Source organism: Nuphar pumila, chromosome 6 (assembly GCF_984573655.1).
Source record: "Nuphar pumila chromosome 6, dmNupPumi1.hap1.1, whole genome shotgun sequence".
Taxonomy (NCBI): Eukaryota; Viridiplantae; Streptophyta; class Magnoliopsida; order Nymphaeales; family Nymphaeaceae; genus Nuphar; species Nuphar pumila.
This window is the reverse complement of record NC_143254.1, coordinates 105,368,967-105,387,841: the sequence shown is the minus strand read 5'-3', so window position 1 is coordinate 105,387,841 and position 18,875 is coordinate 105,368,967. Positions and strand designations below refer to the sequence as shown.

Here is an 18,875-nt window from a genome sequence, read left to right as displayed (position 1 = left end):
AAGAAAGAAGACCAACTTCAAAAATCTGGTTGTTTGGTATTTGAAGGCGTTGGGGAAGGGCAAAGCCGGGACTTCCCAACTGATGAAATCCCATTTCTTTACTGGGATTAACAAAAATGAAGCCCCCAATGGAGGTAATGGTACATTGGGAATTAAGCCAAGACCTTGAGAGCTTAGTGGGAAAACTCCTGTTAACTTTACACTCTGCAGAGGACCATTGGCTAATTGATTTCCGCGTGCCAAAAGCGTTGCACTTGCCCCTATTTTCCTCTCTCCTCCTGCCCTTCTCTCTCTCTCTCCGGCGAGTTTGAGGCGAGCTGGATGGCAAGATTCATTATCTCATTTAGCAGCAGGTTGGTCTCTCTCTCTCTCTCTCTCTCTCTCTGCACAGAAACCTCCATTCTAGCGTAAGAATGGCGTTCCCGGACTACCATTAAGATGGGTTTACTGGAAATGCGATTTCCCGACTAACGTGGCATATTCCGTTCCAAAAATTGGATTTTCCGGCGAAAACCTTTGAGAGTTTTGGGGTTGGGCGTTTGATTGGGTGGGTCTCTCTCCGACTCAATGTTGAGCCAAATCTATAACACAAGGTATTAACAAGAGCAGATCCTTTCATAGCATGCATCACCTCCGCCCACCCCCCTCGGTCATAACCTAATCTGAATAGAAACCCCACTTAACGGCAGCTCCTGCCATGGAAGGGGTTGCCCTTTAATTTAACTTCTTCTATTCACTAGGGTTCTGGTTGATATAGGTCTCTCTCTCTCATAAAGATTTTAGATGAAGAGGCCCCAGCATGGTATACAGTGTAAACCTTGAGGAAGGTACATTTAGGGATGAATTAACACACATACAGACACAGAACATGCAGTAGAGAGAGAGAGAGAGAGAGAGGTTTGGCCACTGAGTGCAAGAGCACTTGAAGGGGGAGCTTCCTAGGAGATTCGTGTGGTTGCACTGAGCGACTTTGGTTGAATGAACAAACGCCGTGAGAAAGATTAGGAAAATGAAAATGAGATTATGAATTCAAATCTAGTCTGATATCAAAATGTGTAAGGGGACATTATGAATTTGTCTTTACATAGAGGATTCACCTTCGTCCAACTTATCAGATCGAGCTTTAGTGAGACTTCTGACAGGAGTTCCCCAATCCCATGTGCTTTTGGGGGTTCTCCCATTTCTTCTTCATTTGTGAAGCCTCTCTGATCCCATCTCATTTGAGTTTTTATTTGCTTCCTCTTCTTTGTTCATTAGCCTCATTTCCAACTTATCTGCACATGTTCCTTTCTGTCTTTTTATTTTTTCTTAACCTTTCTTCAACCATGTAATAGGAAACTCTTAGACATATTTTTTACATGATTGTTATAGCTGCTGGTGAAACAACATTTTAGTCTTGTTGAATGAGGTTACTGTGGACCTTTAATAATTCTTGTTCTTTGTTTATTTGCTCTTCATATGTTTTTAGTGTCTTTTTATTCATCTTTTCAAAATAATGATCTAATTAAGATATGGAACAGAAATCATGCTTGAGTAATAGCTTCAAAATTTTCCACTCCTACTCGTCCCTTACTCTTGATATGTTTTAATGGCATTTTGTTCATCTTTTCAAATAATTAAGATATTAAACAAAATGCGTGCATGAGTAATAGGATTTAAGCTTATCTTTGTTTAATTCAAGGAAAGATTGCAGGAACCATTTTTTCCCTAATAGGAGAGCCCTGGGATCCCATACATCATTTATAAATTGTAAAGCTAGCTACATTATTTTTTGCATAAGATGTATGAGTTCTTTAAAGTTACAAATTAGGTTTGTGGATAAACTAGCTTTTGGTCTTGTTTAAGAGATAGAAAGCAGCTGATAGTAGGTATTAGGTGGATGTAGTTTTAAGCTTCAGTAAAAAAAATCTTTCTCATCTTCCATAGGAGTATTCTTCTATGAACAATACTTGTCTTTTGCCTTCATTACCTTCCACAAAAACCTTCCTCAAAATCCTTCTACCAACAGTTGAAACTGATTTCTCCAACTCTACACCCTTTCTTGTTTCCTTTCTAATCACTGCAGAAAAAGAGGGAACTAACTGCTGCCCCCTTACTTAGTTCTAACAATGACATACTCAGGATTTGCACCACACATCAATATAATATCTCTATGCCTAATGTGTTGACATTTGTTTAATCACTCCAAGACATTATTAATTCCACATACTCCAACTTCCATCAATTATTTCCTGATTGTTAATTTCCACACCCTCTACATTGTTTTTCCTTTCTGCTTCATACTTAGAGGTCCCACTCACTTAAAAAGAATGATGCTTGAGAAGGATTAAATTAGGTGTACAACATTACAGAAAACAAAGTAGACTCTTGAATTTTTTTGGGACCTTTCTAGATGGTCTGAAATCTGTATTGTCCTAAGAAAGTGGACATCACAAAGATGGTACAATGAAGTGACGCAATGTTGCGGTTACATTGTGGAAGGGCTAGAGGAGTTGAAGCATCTTCTTTCTAAGCACCAATAGGTTGTTATCACATGCACTATTCCACCATCACACCATTTTGAAAGTTATCAAAATTCCATATGTATGTCACATTACGTATGAGCGCTGATACATGATATGATACAGGTACAGTTGGTATGACATGCCTGTTTTCCAAAACTGTGTGGAAGCAGCTGGGTTATGTATATTGCATAGATACATACATTTGTGCATATTTACTTCAAATTAAGACCTTTAATAAAATATACAGAAACAAATATAAAAGTATAAAATATGTTATGCACACAGTGCATCTGGTATAGTATATTGTATGTCTCTGTGTGGCAGCACCCAGAAGTATCAGCATCAACAAGTGTATGTTGAGTATTTTGAAGTACCTATGTTACACAGCCATAAACTTAACTTGATACTCAACCTCTCTTGAAATAGTGATTCAGATGCTGCTTACATGTGACTAGCAAGAGAATTATTTGCCTTTGTTTGCTTTTGAAAGTGAATGATAGTTTTATTCTACCAAAGATAGGGTTCTTATTCCTCTTCAGATTTCATGTGCCTATATTCTTGTGTAACAGGCTATCTATTAGCACCTTATCAATTGAATATAGTCTAACTTCTTTCCCTATTTATTGTGTTTTCTAGGATTTGAAGTGGAGTAGAGGAGCATGGCACATATAAGATCAGGGATCATTCTGTCTTTGGTGAGATAGTTTGATAATCCTGATTTTATGCTCATTACATTTGTAGTTTTTTTTTTTTTTTTGAAAAAAGTTTTGTAGTATTATAGACTGTGATGTTCATTTGTCTAAATTGTCATTGGCATATGCCTCCACTTTTATGTTGATTGGTTCAATCCTCCAGTTTGTTATATTTCAACTGGTTGAACAATGTTAAGCTTCCTTCTGAGTGGATAGAGCTGGAAGTTTGAAATGGTTCATCATAATGTTTATGCGCTTGATCCAGTTTTATCTTTTCATTGATGATTATGATTTTGACTTTTTATTTGATGAAATTGAGACAAATTTGCCTTCCTACTGTGAAGTGGTTGAAATTCAATATAATGCTAATGTTAATCTATTGTATTACAGATAATGGGAAACGATATGACTAATGTTATCTTTGTGAATGCTTGTAAAATTATGGTATTAAGTCCACATGCCACTAGTTGTATATGCTATAAGGCAATAGGGTGATCAAAGGAGTATATTCTAGAGGTCTCTTGTGCATTACTTATCCCAGTGAATTTTTTAAAGTTTTATTAGTGAAAAGGTATACCTAATAACTGTCTATTTGATCAATGGAATGCCTTCTGCAACTTTTGGTGTAAGTTTCCTTCTAATTTTTTGAAGTTTCCTTCAAAAATTTTGAAACAATGTCCATCGGTTCTTTGTAAAATTTTCTAGCCATGTTAAGGGAAGTGATCATGACAAGCGGGACTCTAGTTTGATCATGCATCTTTATTGGTCTTGCTCCTTCATAAAAGGATTTTAAACATCTAGGTCCTCGAGGAGAAATATGTAATCATGGATGTAACCTGTGAATATTGCCTTTTTTTTGGAGGGGTGAATAACTATAAAAGAAATTGAGGCAGGTCTCTGTTTACTTCGTATTAGCTCCATTTTCTTCTGAAGGAGTTGGGCCTAGTTAGTGTTTTGGGAAGGGGATTAATGGAGTTTTACAATCACTCAAGAGGGTAATGAGGAACCATAATGCACTATATTTCTGCGTTCATTACAAAGAAGACACCAGTTCGAGTAATCCTGAGGCCCTTATCTCTAATTTACTTCTTTGGTCCGGTATCTGCCTCTCATGTTATGGAAAAAAAGTAATGTGCTCTCTTTTACATCATGCCATTTTGTTTCTTATGATCATTACCAAATCCTGCAGAACTTCCATTGTCAAATGTAGTTCTTTCTTCAAAGCCTGTACTTCTCTTAACAAAGCATGCTTCAAGTGATTCTTGTTTTCCTCACTAGTCTCCAGATAAGATGAAATTAGCCTGGAGGTGCTTCCCAACCGAAAAAGAAAAAAATAAAAGTCCAATTTCTTTGAAATTATTTCAACCAATTCTCTCCAAATACATGCACCCAAACATTATCCTTTGTTTAAGAACCCATTTAGTTCTACTATCTCACGGAGAGCTGGACAAGGTTAGTTTTATCATAGTGCAGTTTTCCTTTTCTCATAGTGTTCATTGGTATGTTTTACTGCTATGTCACATAGGTGTGGGTGCGGGTGCGGATGCAGCGATGCGGCACTTAAAAAAAACTTGGGTGCGGGGGTGCAGGGTTACGGGGAGGGCATATATATATTGACAGTTTTAAGTTAACACTATGTGTATGTGTGCATTTATGTATTTATATATATAATATAGATAAAACTGGACTTGGTTAAGGTTAACTGAATATACTTTTGGACAGAAATGGACCCCAGTGTGGTTGACTTCACCTGACACAAGGGAAGTTGTGTCCAACTGTCGCACCCACATGGGTGCGGGGGTGACGCGGGTGCTGTGCTTTGTTAGAAGAGTCTGTGTTACATAGTTTTACTGTTATATTTAACCACTAAAATTGTTGATGGTGCCCTTCAAAATGCTCAGATTGTCCTGGTTTACAGAATGACAATCATCGGGTTGTGTTTTGTACTTTCTATGGGTTCTCTCTTTTATACAACCCTTCTTAGCGAGAGAGAAAGGCTTCACTGTTCTTTTATTGTACTGGTTTGTTGATAGCACATCTTTTTTCGATATTTTGATGTAGTTCATATAGTTTATCCCCCTCATAAAATGAATTTATGGATCTTCAGGGAGGCATCCTTTTTCTCTTATTGCATTGGTATTATTTTATTATTTCTGAGAAGCAATTAATAGCAATATCTTTTCCTGAGGTTTCTGCTACTTATTTCTTTTCTCTTTTCTCTTTTCTCTTTTCTCTTTTCTCTTTTCTCTTTTCTCGTTTTAATAAATTAAAATCAAGTTGTACACTCGCAAATTTTAAATTCCCCCAGATTGTAGGTCATTGACTGAAGGACAACAAGAGGCAGTGTGATCATGGAATCCAATGAAATAGACCACATTATTGTTGAAGAGGAGGAAAATGCTCCTTGCTTATCAGGCACAGAGCCCCATATAGATGAAGCAACGAAACCTGCTAATGTGGACCTTAATGCAGTTGAATCAGCGAAACCTTCCAGCATGGACTCCAGTACAGTTGAGGCAGATGAAGATAATCTGAACAATGAGCCTACTAGCAAAGAGCCTGCCACTGTTAGTGAAGATGCCAATATTGAGCCTGTTCTTGGAATGAGCTTTGACAGTTATGCAGAAGCAGAGAAATTTTACTATGATTATGCTAAACATGTTGGTTTTGGCACTAGAATAAAATCCACTAGCCGTTCAAAGAAGACTAAAGAGATTAATCATGTGGTGATATGTTGCAACAAAGAGGGTTTTAAGGCACCAAAAAGATTTACAGCCTACTCGAAACCAATAACGAGGATTGGTTGTGATGCCGTGATGCGAGTTAAGCAAAATTCTTCAAAGAAGTGGGTGGTGACCGAACTCCATCTTCCCCACAACCATGTCTGTTACCCAAATATGACACGTCGATATAAATCACATCATCACTACCTGGACTCTGGAGGTAAGAAGTTTAAGATGAGAGGGAAAAAGGATCAGAGATCCGGAAAAAAATCAAATCAATCTGTTAATGCACTATTCATAGCTCCAAGATTTTATGCGCAACTACCTTTTGTACAACAAGTACCTTTAATGCAACAGCAGCACTTAGATTTTGTGCAGCAGAATCAGCCTCAACCACAACAGCTACTGTTTGGGCAGCAAGAACACTCACCCCCTGAACAGCAGGGGCCAAGACATTTGAAGCTTGGAAAGGGAGATTTGGAAATGATTCATATGTTTTTTGAGCGTATGCAGTCAAAGAACAGATGCTTTTATTACTTGATGGATGTTGATAGTGAAGGACAGTTAAGGAATATTTTTTGGGCAGATGCCAGGTCCAGGGCAGCATATGAGTATTTTGGAGATGTTGTTATGTTGGATACAACAAGCTTGATAAGCAGATATGACTTGCCTCTTGTTGCATTTGTTGGAGCGAACCACCATGGCCAGTATGTATTGCTGGGATGCGGCTTGCTTGCAGATGAGACAGTAGATTCATTTACTTGGCTTTTAAGGTCATGGCTGGATTGTATGTCAGGACGTTTCCCAGATGCTGTTGTTACTGATGAGTGTCAAGCTATACAAGTGGCAGTTAGGGAGGTCTTTCCGGAGGCACACCATCGTCTATGTTTATGGCACATCATGGAAAAAATTCCAACAAAATTGAGAGGATTAGGGGACTATAAGGCAATCAAGAAAGCAATTAAGAAAGCAGTCTATGATTCTTTGAGAGCTGATGAATTTGAAATTTCTTGGAAGGAAGTGATTGAAAGATACAAGCTTGAGGATAATCAGTGGCTCAAATCATTGTATGAACTCCGTCACCAGTGGGCTCCAGTGTTCATAAAGAACGTATTCTATGCAGGGATGTCTACTTCTCGGCGTGGTGAAAAGTTCAATGTGTTCTTTGATGGATACGTGTATTCAAACACTTCTTTTAAGGAATTCACTGAAAAATATGAGGTGGTTCTTAAGAAGAAGTATGAAGAGGAGGCTCAAGCTGATTTTGACTCCTACAACAAGGTGCCAGTTATGAGGACTCATCTTTGTTATGAAAGCCAACTTGCAAAGGTGTATTCTGGAGAAATATTTGTACTATTCCAGGAGGAGGTATATGGTACATTTGATTGCTACAATATAGAGCGTACTGAAACAGATGGACACTGTTCTACTTATATCCTTAAAGAGCGGATTTTTGACAAGGATAGCAATATTGTGGGTTCAAAGGAGTTTGAAGTTATCTCAAATAAGCATGCAGCTGAAGTTCAATGCATATGTCATCTATTTCAATATAAAGGTTTTCTATGTAGGCATGCATTATATGTTCTTAACCATATAGGTGTTCATGAGATTCCAAATCATTATATTCTCCCTCGTTGGAGGAAGGACTTCAAACGTATGCATGCTTTACTAAGTCGTTCTAATGTTATGGTGCCTATTAGTGAAGTCCAACGGTATGATAATTTATACAGGATGTTTATTCATCTTGTGGAGGAGGGGTCATTATCGGCAGACCATTACAAAGTTGCGGTTAGAGGAATTGCAGAGCTTATGAAAAAAAATCTTTCTGGGGGTGAAGGTCATAATGAATATATTGTTAGCAGCTATGCTGGTAATTCTATTGATGGGAACCAATACAGTGAAGTCAATTTGACATTTACACCTTCTATCATGAATTCATGTGTTATGGATGATCCTTTGAGAGTGTCATGGCCATTTCACCTGGAGGAAGGGATGTATGGTTCTTCTTTGGAAACAAGCACAAGCAATAAGAAGAGATGCAGCAAATGTGGAAAACTTGGTCACAACAAAAAAACTTGCAAAGAGGTTTGCTAATTTCACATTGCTAACTAAATATTAAGTAACATCAAATTTAACTTATTCAAAGACATGTATGGCCACTTTATACTTGAAAGACAATATTTTGATGTTCATTCCCAATGATTAGTAATTTTCTTCCCTTTTTCTTTCCTGATGCCTTTTCTCTAAAAGTTAGGCTTTGCATTTTCAAACAGGTAACTGAATCTCCTTTAGCTGAAGTTTTTTTGTCACAAGGTTAGATGCATTTGCTTCACTAACCAGGTAAATCTCATTGTCTTTCTATGTTTCTTTTATTTTTTCTCAGGGGTGGGGAATTTCGTTAATGTTTTATTCAGGCTTAATTTTATTCATGAGATTCTTGAAATTCACATTTTTTGGTAGGTTGAAGATGTTGGACTACTGTTAGCATATTAACTCAATTGGGTTGACATCTCCAAATAGAGGAGCACATGGTTTTGCCTCTCGGCTGTTCAGTATTTGACTCCACTCTCTGTACTTTTAGGTTTGTTAACAGGGAACCTGTAGTGTTCACCATTTCTCTGTGTTTGGTGTGGGGATGGTTGCGATGACAAGATGGTCTCACTCATAGTGGAAGTGGAAAAACAGGTCAAAGAGATATCTGGAGGGAATTTCCCCCTTGACAAAAATTGCCTTTTTATAAATATCATTGCTGCTTCCAATGCTAAATCTGTGACTCCTAATTTTCACTCCACTTGCTCGACTGAGAGAATCTGATTTTCAAGTTTAGTAGTATAGATTGGCAGACTCTTCCATTTACGACTTCTGCTTATTCTGTGAAAGTATAATTCCAGGTGCATGTGGAAAGCTGAAGCCATGAAACATTGATTACCAGAGGTTCTGTCAGAAGACTCAGAACTGGTTCCATAAGTATCAGAAATATTGTGGATACTGGCATTGCCATTGGGTGGAAATAGTGTGTCAATCTGCGCTGGCATATCAGAAATTTCTTTTTCTACTAGGTTTATTCAAATGTTCCTGTTAGCATTGTTCATAACAGAAAATGCACATTATTAGGGAATGTATAGGCCACATGAGAAGCAAATATTTTAATTGAATTAGTCAGTATTCGAGCTTTTCTTTTGAAACATTGGTATGCTCTTTGCTATGTAAGCTTGTTAGCAATTAGCGTGATGTTAATGGTTGAAAGATGGCAATGCACTGTCCTTCCTTTCCTCTTCTGCTGCACATAAAGGCTGTAAACAGGTTTAGATTCAACTTGGCTTGGGAATCATGGTAAATAAACATGGATACAAAAGCAGTGAACCCTTGGAAGTAAAACTTTTCAAAAACATAATGAATAATTGATTCATTTGTTTGTTTATTACAGGGAAGCCTGATTAAGATGCATTCTTAGGATCTCTTTTTCCCCAAAGAGGAGCTTTGTATCTACAGTGTGATGTATCAAGTTGAAATTCTGAAGCTATTGCAGAACTGTTGTAGATCTTGAAGGCAAGGTTGGTGGGTTTATTTGTATTCTTCCCAATGTTGTTTCTAATTGGCTTAATAACCATGTCAAATGTCAATACGGTACACAAGCTTGGTTGTGCCTCAATGGGCAACTGCCCTGTGCTGCCAAATATACATTAGGATGGTTCATTTGTAAATCATCTTCTGGCTTTATGTGCTACTATGATTTGTGCAGTGTTTTGAGGTAACTGCGGCACGAGCACACTGTTAAATTATCAACTTGATGTGTGGCGTCTCTGTTTTCATGCAAATATCGTCAGACAAGGTATAGTGCCTTGGTTTGACTAGTTTATATAGAATCTCACTTATGACCAAAAGCGTGAAACATGAACAAGTATTCTCCACTGGATGTAAATTCCATCTCTTCAGAGCAGGTTTTTCATCAAGATTTTCACATGCATTTAAAGTCCCTACTGGAAGAGTTGTTAATGGGACTATATATATATAATGCAGTCGATTGTTGGTACAATCTAGTTGGAATCTCAAGATGCAAGCTGTTTTGACTCAATCTAACCTCATAGATGTGTTCCGCATGGTTGATTTACTGGGAATCAACCTTTCAATTATGCTTTTCGAGAAAAAAAATTGTTTTTTTGTTTTAAATCTAAAAAATTGGTGCATTTACAACAGTTGGTTTTTGCATCACAGGAAAAACCTGTATACATGGATTCCAGCAATTCAAAGGCTGGCTCCGTTAAAAACAGCATGTAGATCACATTCATGGAGTCGATTATACACAAAAAAAATGTGTGCTAAGTCGTTTACATGCAACGATTTTAGCAAACTTTAACTCTGTGTGTGTGCACGCGCAAGTGAGTTCGTTCATTATTTCTTGAACTTTGTTGCATCCCATCCAATAGCCAAAGTATCCTTGATCGGACATCTCAGTTTTGTAATACGATGTAGATTCCTAGTTATAACAAATAAATCGTAAATTATTTTCATCTTAAATCAGGGTGTGGTCGGTATGTTGTGTGTATGTGAAATGTTGGTTATATAATTTTTTCCATGCCCGCTGTTCCATATAAATTTATGACCAATTGTAGAACGGCCCTCGAACCGTCACAAAGATACAGATACCACCTGACACATGATGCTAGTTTGAAAAACTTTAAAAAATGGGGCTCAAGGACGCAGATTTTTATTTTTTAATCATAAAAATATTTTTTACTGAAATATTATTAAAAATTATTAACATAGTATTCATATCATTGTCACAAGTGAATATATAAGTCTACTTATTGTTTGCTATCAATATCCTATATTGCGAAATTACCAGTAACTTGATATTTATTAATAATAAATACAAATTTTATAACAAGTATATGAAAAGATATTTATTACTTCTTTTAAATGAAAATGATAATTTGTAACTAGTTTTGATATTTCTATTTATGGTTTTTGAGACAAGTTTCATACTAGTATCTGGTATTGGTATGCCTGATATACGATATGCTAAGGTGTATTGACTACCAGTGCAACTATGGCCTGGACTGGGATGCGTGCTCGCTTAGATCCGGTAACATCAAGATTAGGCCTTGCTAGATAGTGCATAGCAAGCCAGGGCTCGGGCCATGCCGGATCCAAAACAGTTTCAGCAAGATTCACATGAAGAAACTGTTGCTTCGGACAACCCGGGAGCACGTGGAGTGATTCCGATTTAAACTAGGTTGATCGGAGTGTGTTTAATCTCCTCAAATCTCACTTTGAATCTGAGAATTTGTGTTTGGAACATAGTTCTCCTTGTCTGGTATAGGAGCAGTTAGTCCACGTCACCTTGTGTTGGGACGTTGCAGGTTCAAACCCCAATGATACAGTTTGTATAACTGGTAGGGGTCTGCCTAACCCCAGCTTGCCCTTCAAATATATATATATATATATATATATATATATATATATATATATATATATATATATATATATATTTAGCCAAACTCTATTATTCTTTTATATTTACACGGAGAAACCGCTCACAGGATTAGAGACTTAGTCGTGCTGGCTCTGTCAGGTGTATTTATGGTCGCTGTCCTGGCAGTGTAAAACTCTATGGACACGTTTCTTTCAATAAAAATTTGAAAAATGAAAAAAAAAATTTGAAACTGTCTTTTTTAAAAAAATCAGCAAAAAACTCTTTGGAGAGAAGCGTTTAGAACATGAAAACTTATAATTAAGTAAAATACTTTTCAAAAGAACTCAATTATGGATCCAATTAGATCCAATCATAATGATTCTTGAACCTGAATCTCATTGTTATATCCTAATTTGTTTTTTTACTTCATTCTTGTAAAATTAAAACGGAATTAATCCCATAATTATTGTTGACAAATTATTTTTTTTTTACTGCCCAACCATGTCTGGGTGGTATCCTCATCATTGACAATTTCTTTGACGAGTCCTCCTCCCACGGGAAACAGACCCTGGCGCCAAACAAACTCCATCTTCCACTGGTGTCTAAAGACTCCAAACCCTGAATCTCACGGATTTGGACCGTCCGGTTTCTTGAGGACGTGAAATTCTCTCTCTCTCTCTCTCTCTCTCTCTCTCTCTCTCTCTCTCGTGGCGTTCTGGTGTGATTTCCAGTCGAGTTTTCTCGCCACTTTGGACCATAGTTGCTCTGGGAGATGATCCTGTAGGGGCCAATCCTTCCACCGCATTGGCCCAGGATCTTTGCACTGGCTGTTGGGTGGCCAGACTTGGGCTGTGGGAGGCATCATGCCTCTCACACAGCCCTCAGAGAAGGGACGGTGGTTGCAGGTGATAGTCGCCATCAGATTCTCCAACAGGATTTCTCTCTCATATAAGTTCCCCTTCTTCCGCATCTTAAGCATCCTCAACTTCGTTATCATCCTTCTAATCGGGCGGATCAGGATCCAGCCCCTAGACAAACAGATTGATTCCGCAGAAGTTTGTTCAGTTGTGTCAAACAACTTGGGGTGGACTACTTGGCTGCAGGCAGCAATTGAAGGCAGGAAAGACATTAATGATATGTATAGGAACTTGCAATCACAGGTCACTAAGATCTAGACCTATATTTATTTGGATCAAAACCGAAACTTTGGAAAACACTTGTCGGACACAAATATAAAAACCTAAATCAAAATCCAAATAAACAAACCCTATCTGATTTGTTAGACCGTTAATTAGAAACCCATTTAACGATTATAATAAATACTTATTATGTGCTTAACACAACCTAATACTCAATCCAAACAAACCAATAAATCGAAACCTATGTGCAAAATAAAAATAAAAAAGTTAACTGAAAATTTTGGGCAACTCAATTGGTAAGCTTGAAAATAAAGTTTTAAAGAGAAAATTTGGAACAAGTGAGGATTTACAAGAATCCCAATCTTTTCAATAATTCTAGATCAAAATCCTTGAGTTTGATTGCGCAAATTATATAAATAATCAATAAAATTTAGAAATAGATAAATATCAAAAAAAATATTTGGAAAGTTTTGCTCTAGATATTGTGATATGTCGTGAGTGTTTCTAGGCCCATATTTTTTGAACGAAAAAGTGACTCTACTATTTGATGTGTTTTTCTAGATGTCCCATAATTTGTCAAATTTGCCAAATGGATAATTCTACATGTTTTTAAGTTTTTTGGATGCTTTTACCCCTTGCAACTGCGAATTTTTTTATTTTCGCCGGTCATGATGCTAAAAGTTGATTGACTTACGAAACTCGTCAACAAAGTCACAACTGAAATCGTGATATTCTAAAAATTATTGTGAAAATCTTTTGCCTTGCAAAAAATACTAAAAACTTGTGAAAGTTCTGTATTGCAAAATTTTCAAGGGGTATCACAATGGTATTAAAAAAAAACCTTGCAAAAGTTTACGCTTTATTTTTCAAACCCTTATTTATATGCGGATGCCTTATTTTTGCAACCCTAGGGTTCTTTTGGTCCCCAACCAATGGTTCTCAATCCTTCTGACGACATTTCGGCATTGCAAAAAGCTCTGATCGGCAGCAGTTCATCGACAATGGTAAAAACCTCTGAAAAAATAGGTGACACTTCATCAATAGTGAAATTTTTCTGTAAAAGCATAAGCAACACTTCATCAATAGTGAGTTTTTTCGTAAAAGCATAAGCAACACTTCATTAATAGTGATTTTTTTAGGTAAAAGCATCAGCGGTGAGAAGATCGATGACACTTCATCTACAATGATTTTTTTGATAAAAGCATCAATAGTGAACATATTGGTGGTACTTCATTAGCGGTGAATTTTTTTTTATAAAAGCATTAGCGGTGAGATGTTATGGTATGGGTAGGATAGGAAACCAAAACTACATAAGTTGTTTGTGAGTGCAAAAGTTGATCAGTTGAAAATTTGTTCTCATCATAGAGAACGTGAAGGATGATGATATGTAGAATAGATGAAGGGCCTCTGCTCTAATGAAATGTGAAAACCCCTAAAATGTGCTAGAAGATGATGATGTTTTCTCCTCGTGCAATATATGGGTGACTGCATTTTGTAAAAGAATGGAATGAATGCAACATATGAGCAACTTCATTCTCTAAAATAATGAAATGAATGCAATGTATGAGCGACTTTATTTTGTAAAATAGCGACACTTTGTCTTTATACCCCTTTTTTCATCTGGATGCCCTATTTTCTCAAAGCCCAAATTTTGGCCCCCTCCAATGATTTTTTTTTTGCAAATCTCCTACAAATAGTGGAGGAAAATAAGAAATTTTGCAACCCCATGCAAAAATTGTGTGAAATTTTGCAAACCCCGTGCGATACTCCTTGAAAATTTTGCAAGTTTTAATAATTTTGCATGAGGGTTGTAAAATTTCTCACGATTTTTGCATCTATAATACAAAAATTGTGATACTACTTGTAAAGTTCATCAAGAGTTTCACATTGTTGGATGCAAAATTTCTAAAAAGTTTGTAAAATTTTTGAAATGTTTATGAAATTCACAAAGTTTCACAAAAATTATTGCCGCATTAAATGCAACATTTTGTTTCCGAAGAAATACAAATCGATGACACTTCATTAGCGATACTTCGTCTTGTCACTGATTTTTAACCCATAACATGAAAGAATTCAAAAAAACACAAAAAAGAATAGAGATTTTAGACAAAATAGCTTTTCAATGATATTTTATTCACTAGAAAATAATAAACGATCGTTAAGATACAACCCTGAGAACGTTTCTAAAAGAGGAGATGAACAAGCACAATTGTGCTTATCCTGATGATTATATGCAATTTTCTTGTCACATGTTCCAAGAATTTGGGAAACAAAAAAATTAACAGAGAAAGATTAAGATGTTAACTTTCCAACACCACTAAGATCACGTTGATTTGATGAATAGTTAAAAAAAAAACTCTTTTGAAACACAAACTGTTCGATTATAATAATATGTAAAACAATTTTTTGTTACGTTTTTAGATCCAAAAATCAAAATTCTAGAGATGTTTTTTATTCTAACTCAATATAATTAAGAAAGTTTAATATTTGTGTTCGAGCTTTCCACGGCTATAAAATGTAGGTTTTCAATGTCAGATAACTAAGATATAGATCTGAGAACAAAGACTCTTTATAGATTTTTGAGAAAATTTGCATGGGTTGCAAAATTCATGAGGTTCACGTATGAGAAGAGTAAAAAAGTCCTAAAAAAATAAAGAACATGTAGAATTGTTCATTTGGTGGATTTGATAAATTGTGAAGTATTTTTTGAAACATATCATTCTTATCATACAGTACAGTCATTCTCTCTGTTTTTCGAATCAGCAGAGTTATGAAAAGTATTGCTAAATGTCAAGTTCTTTTCACTGTATGCATCAGATACTGCCCTATGATTCATGCATATCCGTGGCCTTATCATATGTCATAGTCTGTCCATCGTGTCAACAGGGACACACAGTGTCTCTGTAACAGCCCTTGAACTGCCTCCTACCAAAAATAGTGCCCAAGTTTTTTTTCCATTCTGTGCTCGAGGCATCAATTAGTTCTGTCACAAATCTTGCATTGGGATATTTGCTGGCAAGGGAAATCTCACGATATTTTCTTTTGTTTTTAAAGAAAACCTCATGATATCACGTAAAAGTCAATGATAAATCTTTTGTGCAGATTGCTTTTTTTATGAGAATATTATAAAATAAATAACAACCAAAATCATGATAGTTTGGACTTTGAAATGCTGCAGACTGACATTTGTGACTAGAAACACATAATAGATTGAAGGGTTGGATGATTAAATTGCACCATCATAATCAAGGTGTCTCGGTTCGAATCCCACGGTGGCTCTCCTCAGCTTGACTATCAAAGAAAAAAAAAAAGTTTACTCAAACCTACATCGTTTGTAGCCAGGAAGAAAAACCCCCTCTGGCGAGGCGTGGTCTCGTGTTTGGGGGCGAAAAGTGTTCGCCCCCTTTTAACAGAGGCAGGATCAGGTGCAATCATATAGCACAAATGCAATGTATTGTACAGATGTATGGCGATCAGGTGCAGTGGCACCAAAGTTTTTAATAGGCTGAACAATGGATCTGCTTCACACCCTGGCTAGGCTTTGCGTTGCTAATGAAAAAACCTCACTGCCCAAAACTCATTTTAGTATGTTAACAGTGTTCGGTTAGGATCAAACTCGACCATGATCTAATGAACTAGCTGCAGCCTTACCAACTGAGCCAAAACTTAACCTACTTGAGCCAATTGTCTGACTACACCAACTTGGATCCCTCTTCGGCCTAGGTTGGTTAGAGCGCGATTAATTGCCTCAATCTCACCTTGGATATGAGAGTTTGTGTTGAGAGAGAGAGAATTGAACATGGACTCTTTTGCCGCCTCTCTTTCCATTGACAAGAGAACTCTATCAAGCAACTTGCCAATTATTACGAGACCACCAAGACATAGTTGTTAATTATGTGGACAATCTCTCTCTCACTCTCTTAAATTACAAAGAAAGGAAAGAGGGGACAGAAAAGAAGGAAGAAGAGGGCAAGGAGAAGCAAAACCCTTCCCAACGACGCGCTCCCTGTTGTAACCCTTCCCAACGAGATCGCTTACAAGCTCGAGCTCTTTTGTGATCCCACCTCGGGTTTCCATAAGAGCTTCTCCTCCTTTATCCGGCCAACGCCCATTGCGAGTCTTTGATCTTCACTCTCGGCATGGACGACTCCTGGCGAAAGCTCGGTGAGTGCAGCGAGGTTTCATTTTTGGTTGGCATGCCGGCTATCTCTGTGTATCCTTCTTGGGGATATTGCGTCAAAGGAGCCATGCATTGGCTGTGTGAAGGTGACTTCGAGATCGGCATCGATTTCCTGTGTTTCTACCCAGAATATATTGTTACACCAACCTTGTGAAAATGGATTTCAGAAAAGAGATCTCAAGCCTAGAGGCACGTTCTTAAGATCGCTATTTTTAGAACTTCAATCGCCCCACTTCGGGAAGACCGAAGATGCGAAAAGGGATTTGATGCGACTGAGTTCCCAGGATACAACTAGGCTTGAACCTCCAGAGAGTCACTGCTTCGCAAGAACAGATGATCTCTATCACACTTGTACTCTGCAAGCCAAATTGAGAAGAAGGAAGAAGAAGATTTTGGAGAGTCGTAAAATTCTTGTATTCTCAAAAGACGAAAATAGAAGATATTTATAGACTTTTAGAGAGGCCAAAACGTTTTGCGATAAATGAGATTAATGGTCATAAATCTGACGATTTGAAAATAGGACGAAAAAGAACCTGAACGGTCACCCACCTTTGACTGTCAATCAAAGGCCTCCAAAACCGCCCAACAGTCACAATGAAACATTAACTCGATATGCATGCAACTTAAAGGTTTTTAAACGGCCAGATAACTCAAACCGAAAAACAAAACGGATATTTTCACCTCATAAGCACCTCGCACCACTGCGAGCGTGCGAAGTGCAAAGTGCGCCTCAACGGCACGTCCGTTGCTGCACGATGCATAACAATGTCTGCAATCCACCTAAAAAATCAAGGCTTACCAAAATAAAGAATAGATAACAAGCTCTCTATTTAAACCTCTTGAAAAACTTTTCTCTCTTAGATATGAGACTAAACTTTTTCAAAACTCTTTTGGTAGTAATCATTAATATTTTAAAACTTTCCTAACATATATACTTGCCTTTGATATTGGGGAAGAGAGATTTCGTATCCTCCTCAACTTGGACACAAGCTAGAAAACTTCCACGAGAACGACCCGCGACGAAGGTTCAACATGAGCCTGAGGTTGAAGGGCAACTGCATCTGCTGTACTTCGACGTCCCTTGTTCGACGATGGACGTGTGGATCTTGAAGGACTATGCAAGACAAGTTTGGATGAAAGAGTACAGTCTCTGCTGCAAGTCGCTCCCTAAAGAACTGAGATATAAAGAGTTTCAGCTGCTCCCTAATGGTGGTAAGCTCTTGTGGTGGACGGCTGAGTTTGGCAATAAAGAGGCTCGATTCGTTGCTCGTGGTCACGGGTCGGACAATATCAATGATGAGGGCTCGTCGACCTCTCCTTTTTTGTTGCGAGGAAAGCCTTTTTGGGTGGGATTATGTTCAAAAAATAAAGAACTGATTGAATAAAAAATAAATAAAATATACGTGGTTCTGTTAGATGCGCCTAAATCCACGGGAAAAAGTTTTAACGTCCTCTTTTTCTTTTTACTTTTTTAATTTATTCAATGTCTCGACTCACACGTTTATAATCACGATAAAAAATTATGAAAAATATTCAAGATGGAATAAAGACTGGCGGTAATTTTGAAAACTATAAATTATCACTTTGTTTGATAAGTTATAATATTTGGGATTGTAACTGCCCTACAAGATAAACAATTATCTTGAAAACTGCTGCATGTGATGCAATATCTTATAAATTTCAATAGATTATGATGCAAGAGTGGAGCAAAGTAAACCAAGTCCACAAGAGTCCATTCTCATCTATTTTATATTTTGGATTCTATTGCTATTTGGATATATTGTATTTGCATATTTGAACCTTTGGTTATTGTGTATGGTCTGTGTCTTTAGAATATGTTTTTTTATTTAAATGGTTATCAGAATTGGTAATTTGTTTTGTTTAAAATTAAGAAACTCCCATCTATAATTAAATGGGAGATTTATGAACTTGTTGAGATTTGGATTTTGAAATCAATTCAATTAATTTCTTAGTCGCCGGGGGCGGGTTGAAGGTGTTGAGTTCAAGACCCAGGATCAAACCACGCTGGCACACGGGTATGTCTGTAGCTTTCATATGTGGGCCACGTAAGGCAGGGTGGTCATGGGGCCCCACCTGAGGTTTTCCCTCACTTTGGCGCGCGAGGGTTCCTTGTCATAAAAAAAATCAGTTAATTCTTAGTTTTTAGTTAAAAAAATCTAGGTATGGTTTAGAATCCACTAGCCTCGAAAGGATTAGAATC

At 37.2% G+C, this 18,875-nt stretch overlaps 1 protein-coding gene across 3 annotated transcripts; it reads left to right on the top strand.

Moving 5' to 3' along the window:
• Positions 1-240: 240 nt before the first annotated feature.
• Positions 241-9,173, top strand: LOC149835539 (protein FAR1-RELATED SEQUENCE 6-like). 3 transcript variants are annotated; one of them, XR_016432628.1, is made up of 6 exons: positions 241-353; positions 3,141-3,199; positions 5,512-8,004; positions 8,193-8,259; positions 8,380-8,500; positions 8,811-9,173. XR_016432628.1 is itself a non-coding variant. In XM_090010567.1 (5 exons), the coding sequence occupies exons 3-4, from the start codon at positions 5,548-5,550 to the stop codon at positions 8,235-8,237; spliced, it is 2,502 nt and encodes an 833-aa protein (XP_089866693.1). In that variant the 5' UTR covers positions 241-353; positions 3,141-3,199; positions 5,505-5,547; the 3' UTR covers positions 8,238-8,259; positions 8,380-9,173. The 3 variants fall into 3 exon arrangements, 1 of the variants encoding a protein (XP_089866693.1); XR_016432629.1 differs by having other exon boundaries at positions 5,505-8,004; positions 8,380-8,604; XM_090010567.1 differs by having other exon boundaries at positions 5,505-8,004; positions 8,380-9,173.
• The last annotated feature ends 9,702 nt before the right edge of the window (positions 9,174-18,875 follow it).

Excerpts from the sequence above, each read along its gene's own strand:
- LOC149835539 (XM_090010567.1), top strand. The coding sequence starts at position 5,548 with ATGGAATCCAATGAAATAGACCACATTATTGTTGAAGAGGAGGAAAAT. Across the intron at positions 8,005-8,192 it reads ACAAAAAAACTTGCAAAGAG|GTAACTGAATCTCCTTTAGC; the intron begins GTTTGCTAATTT and ends ATTTTCAAACAG.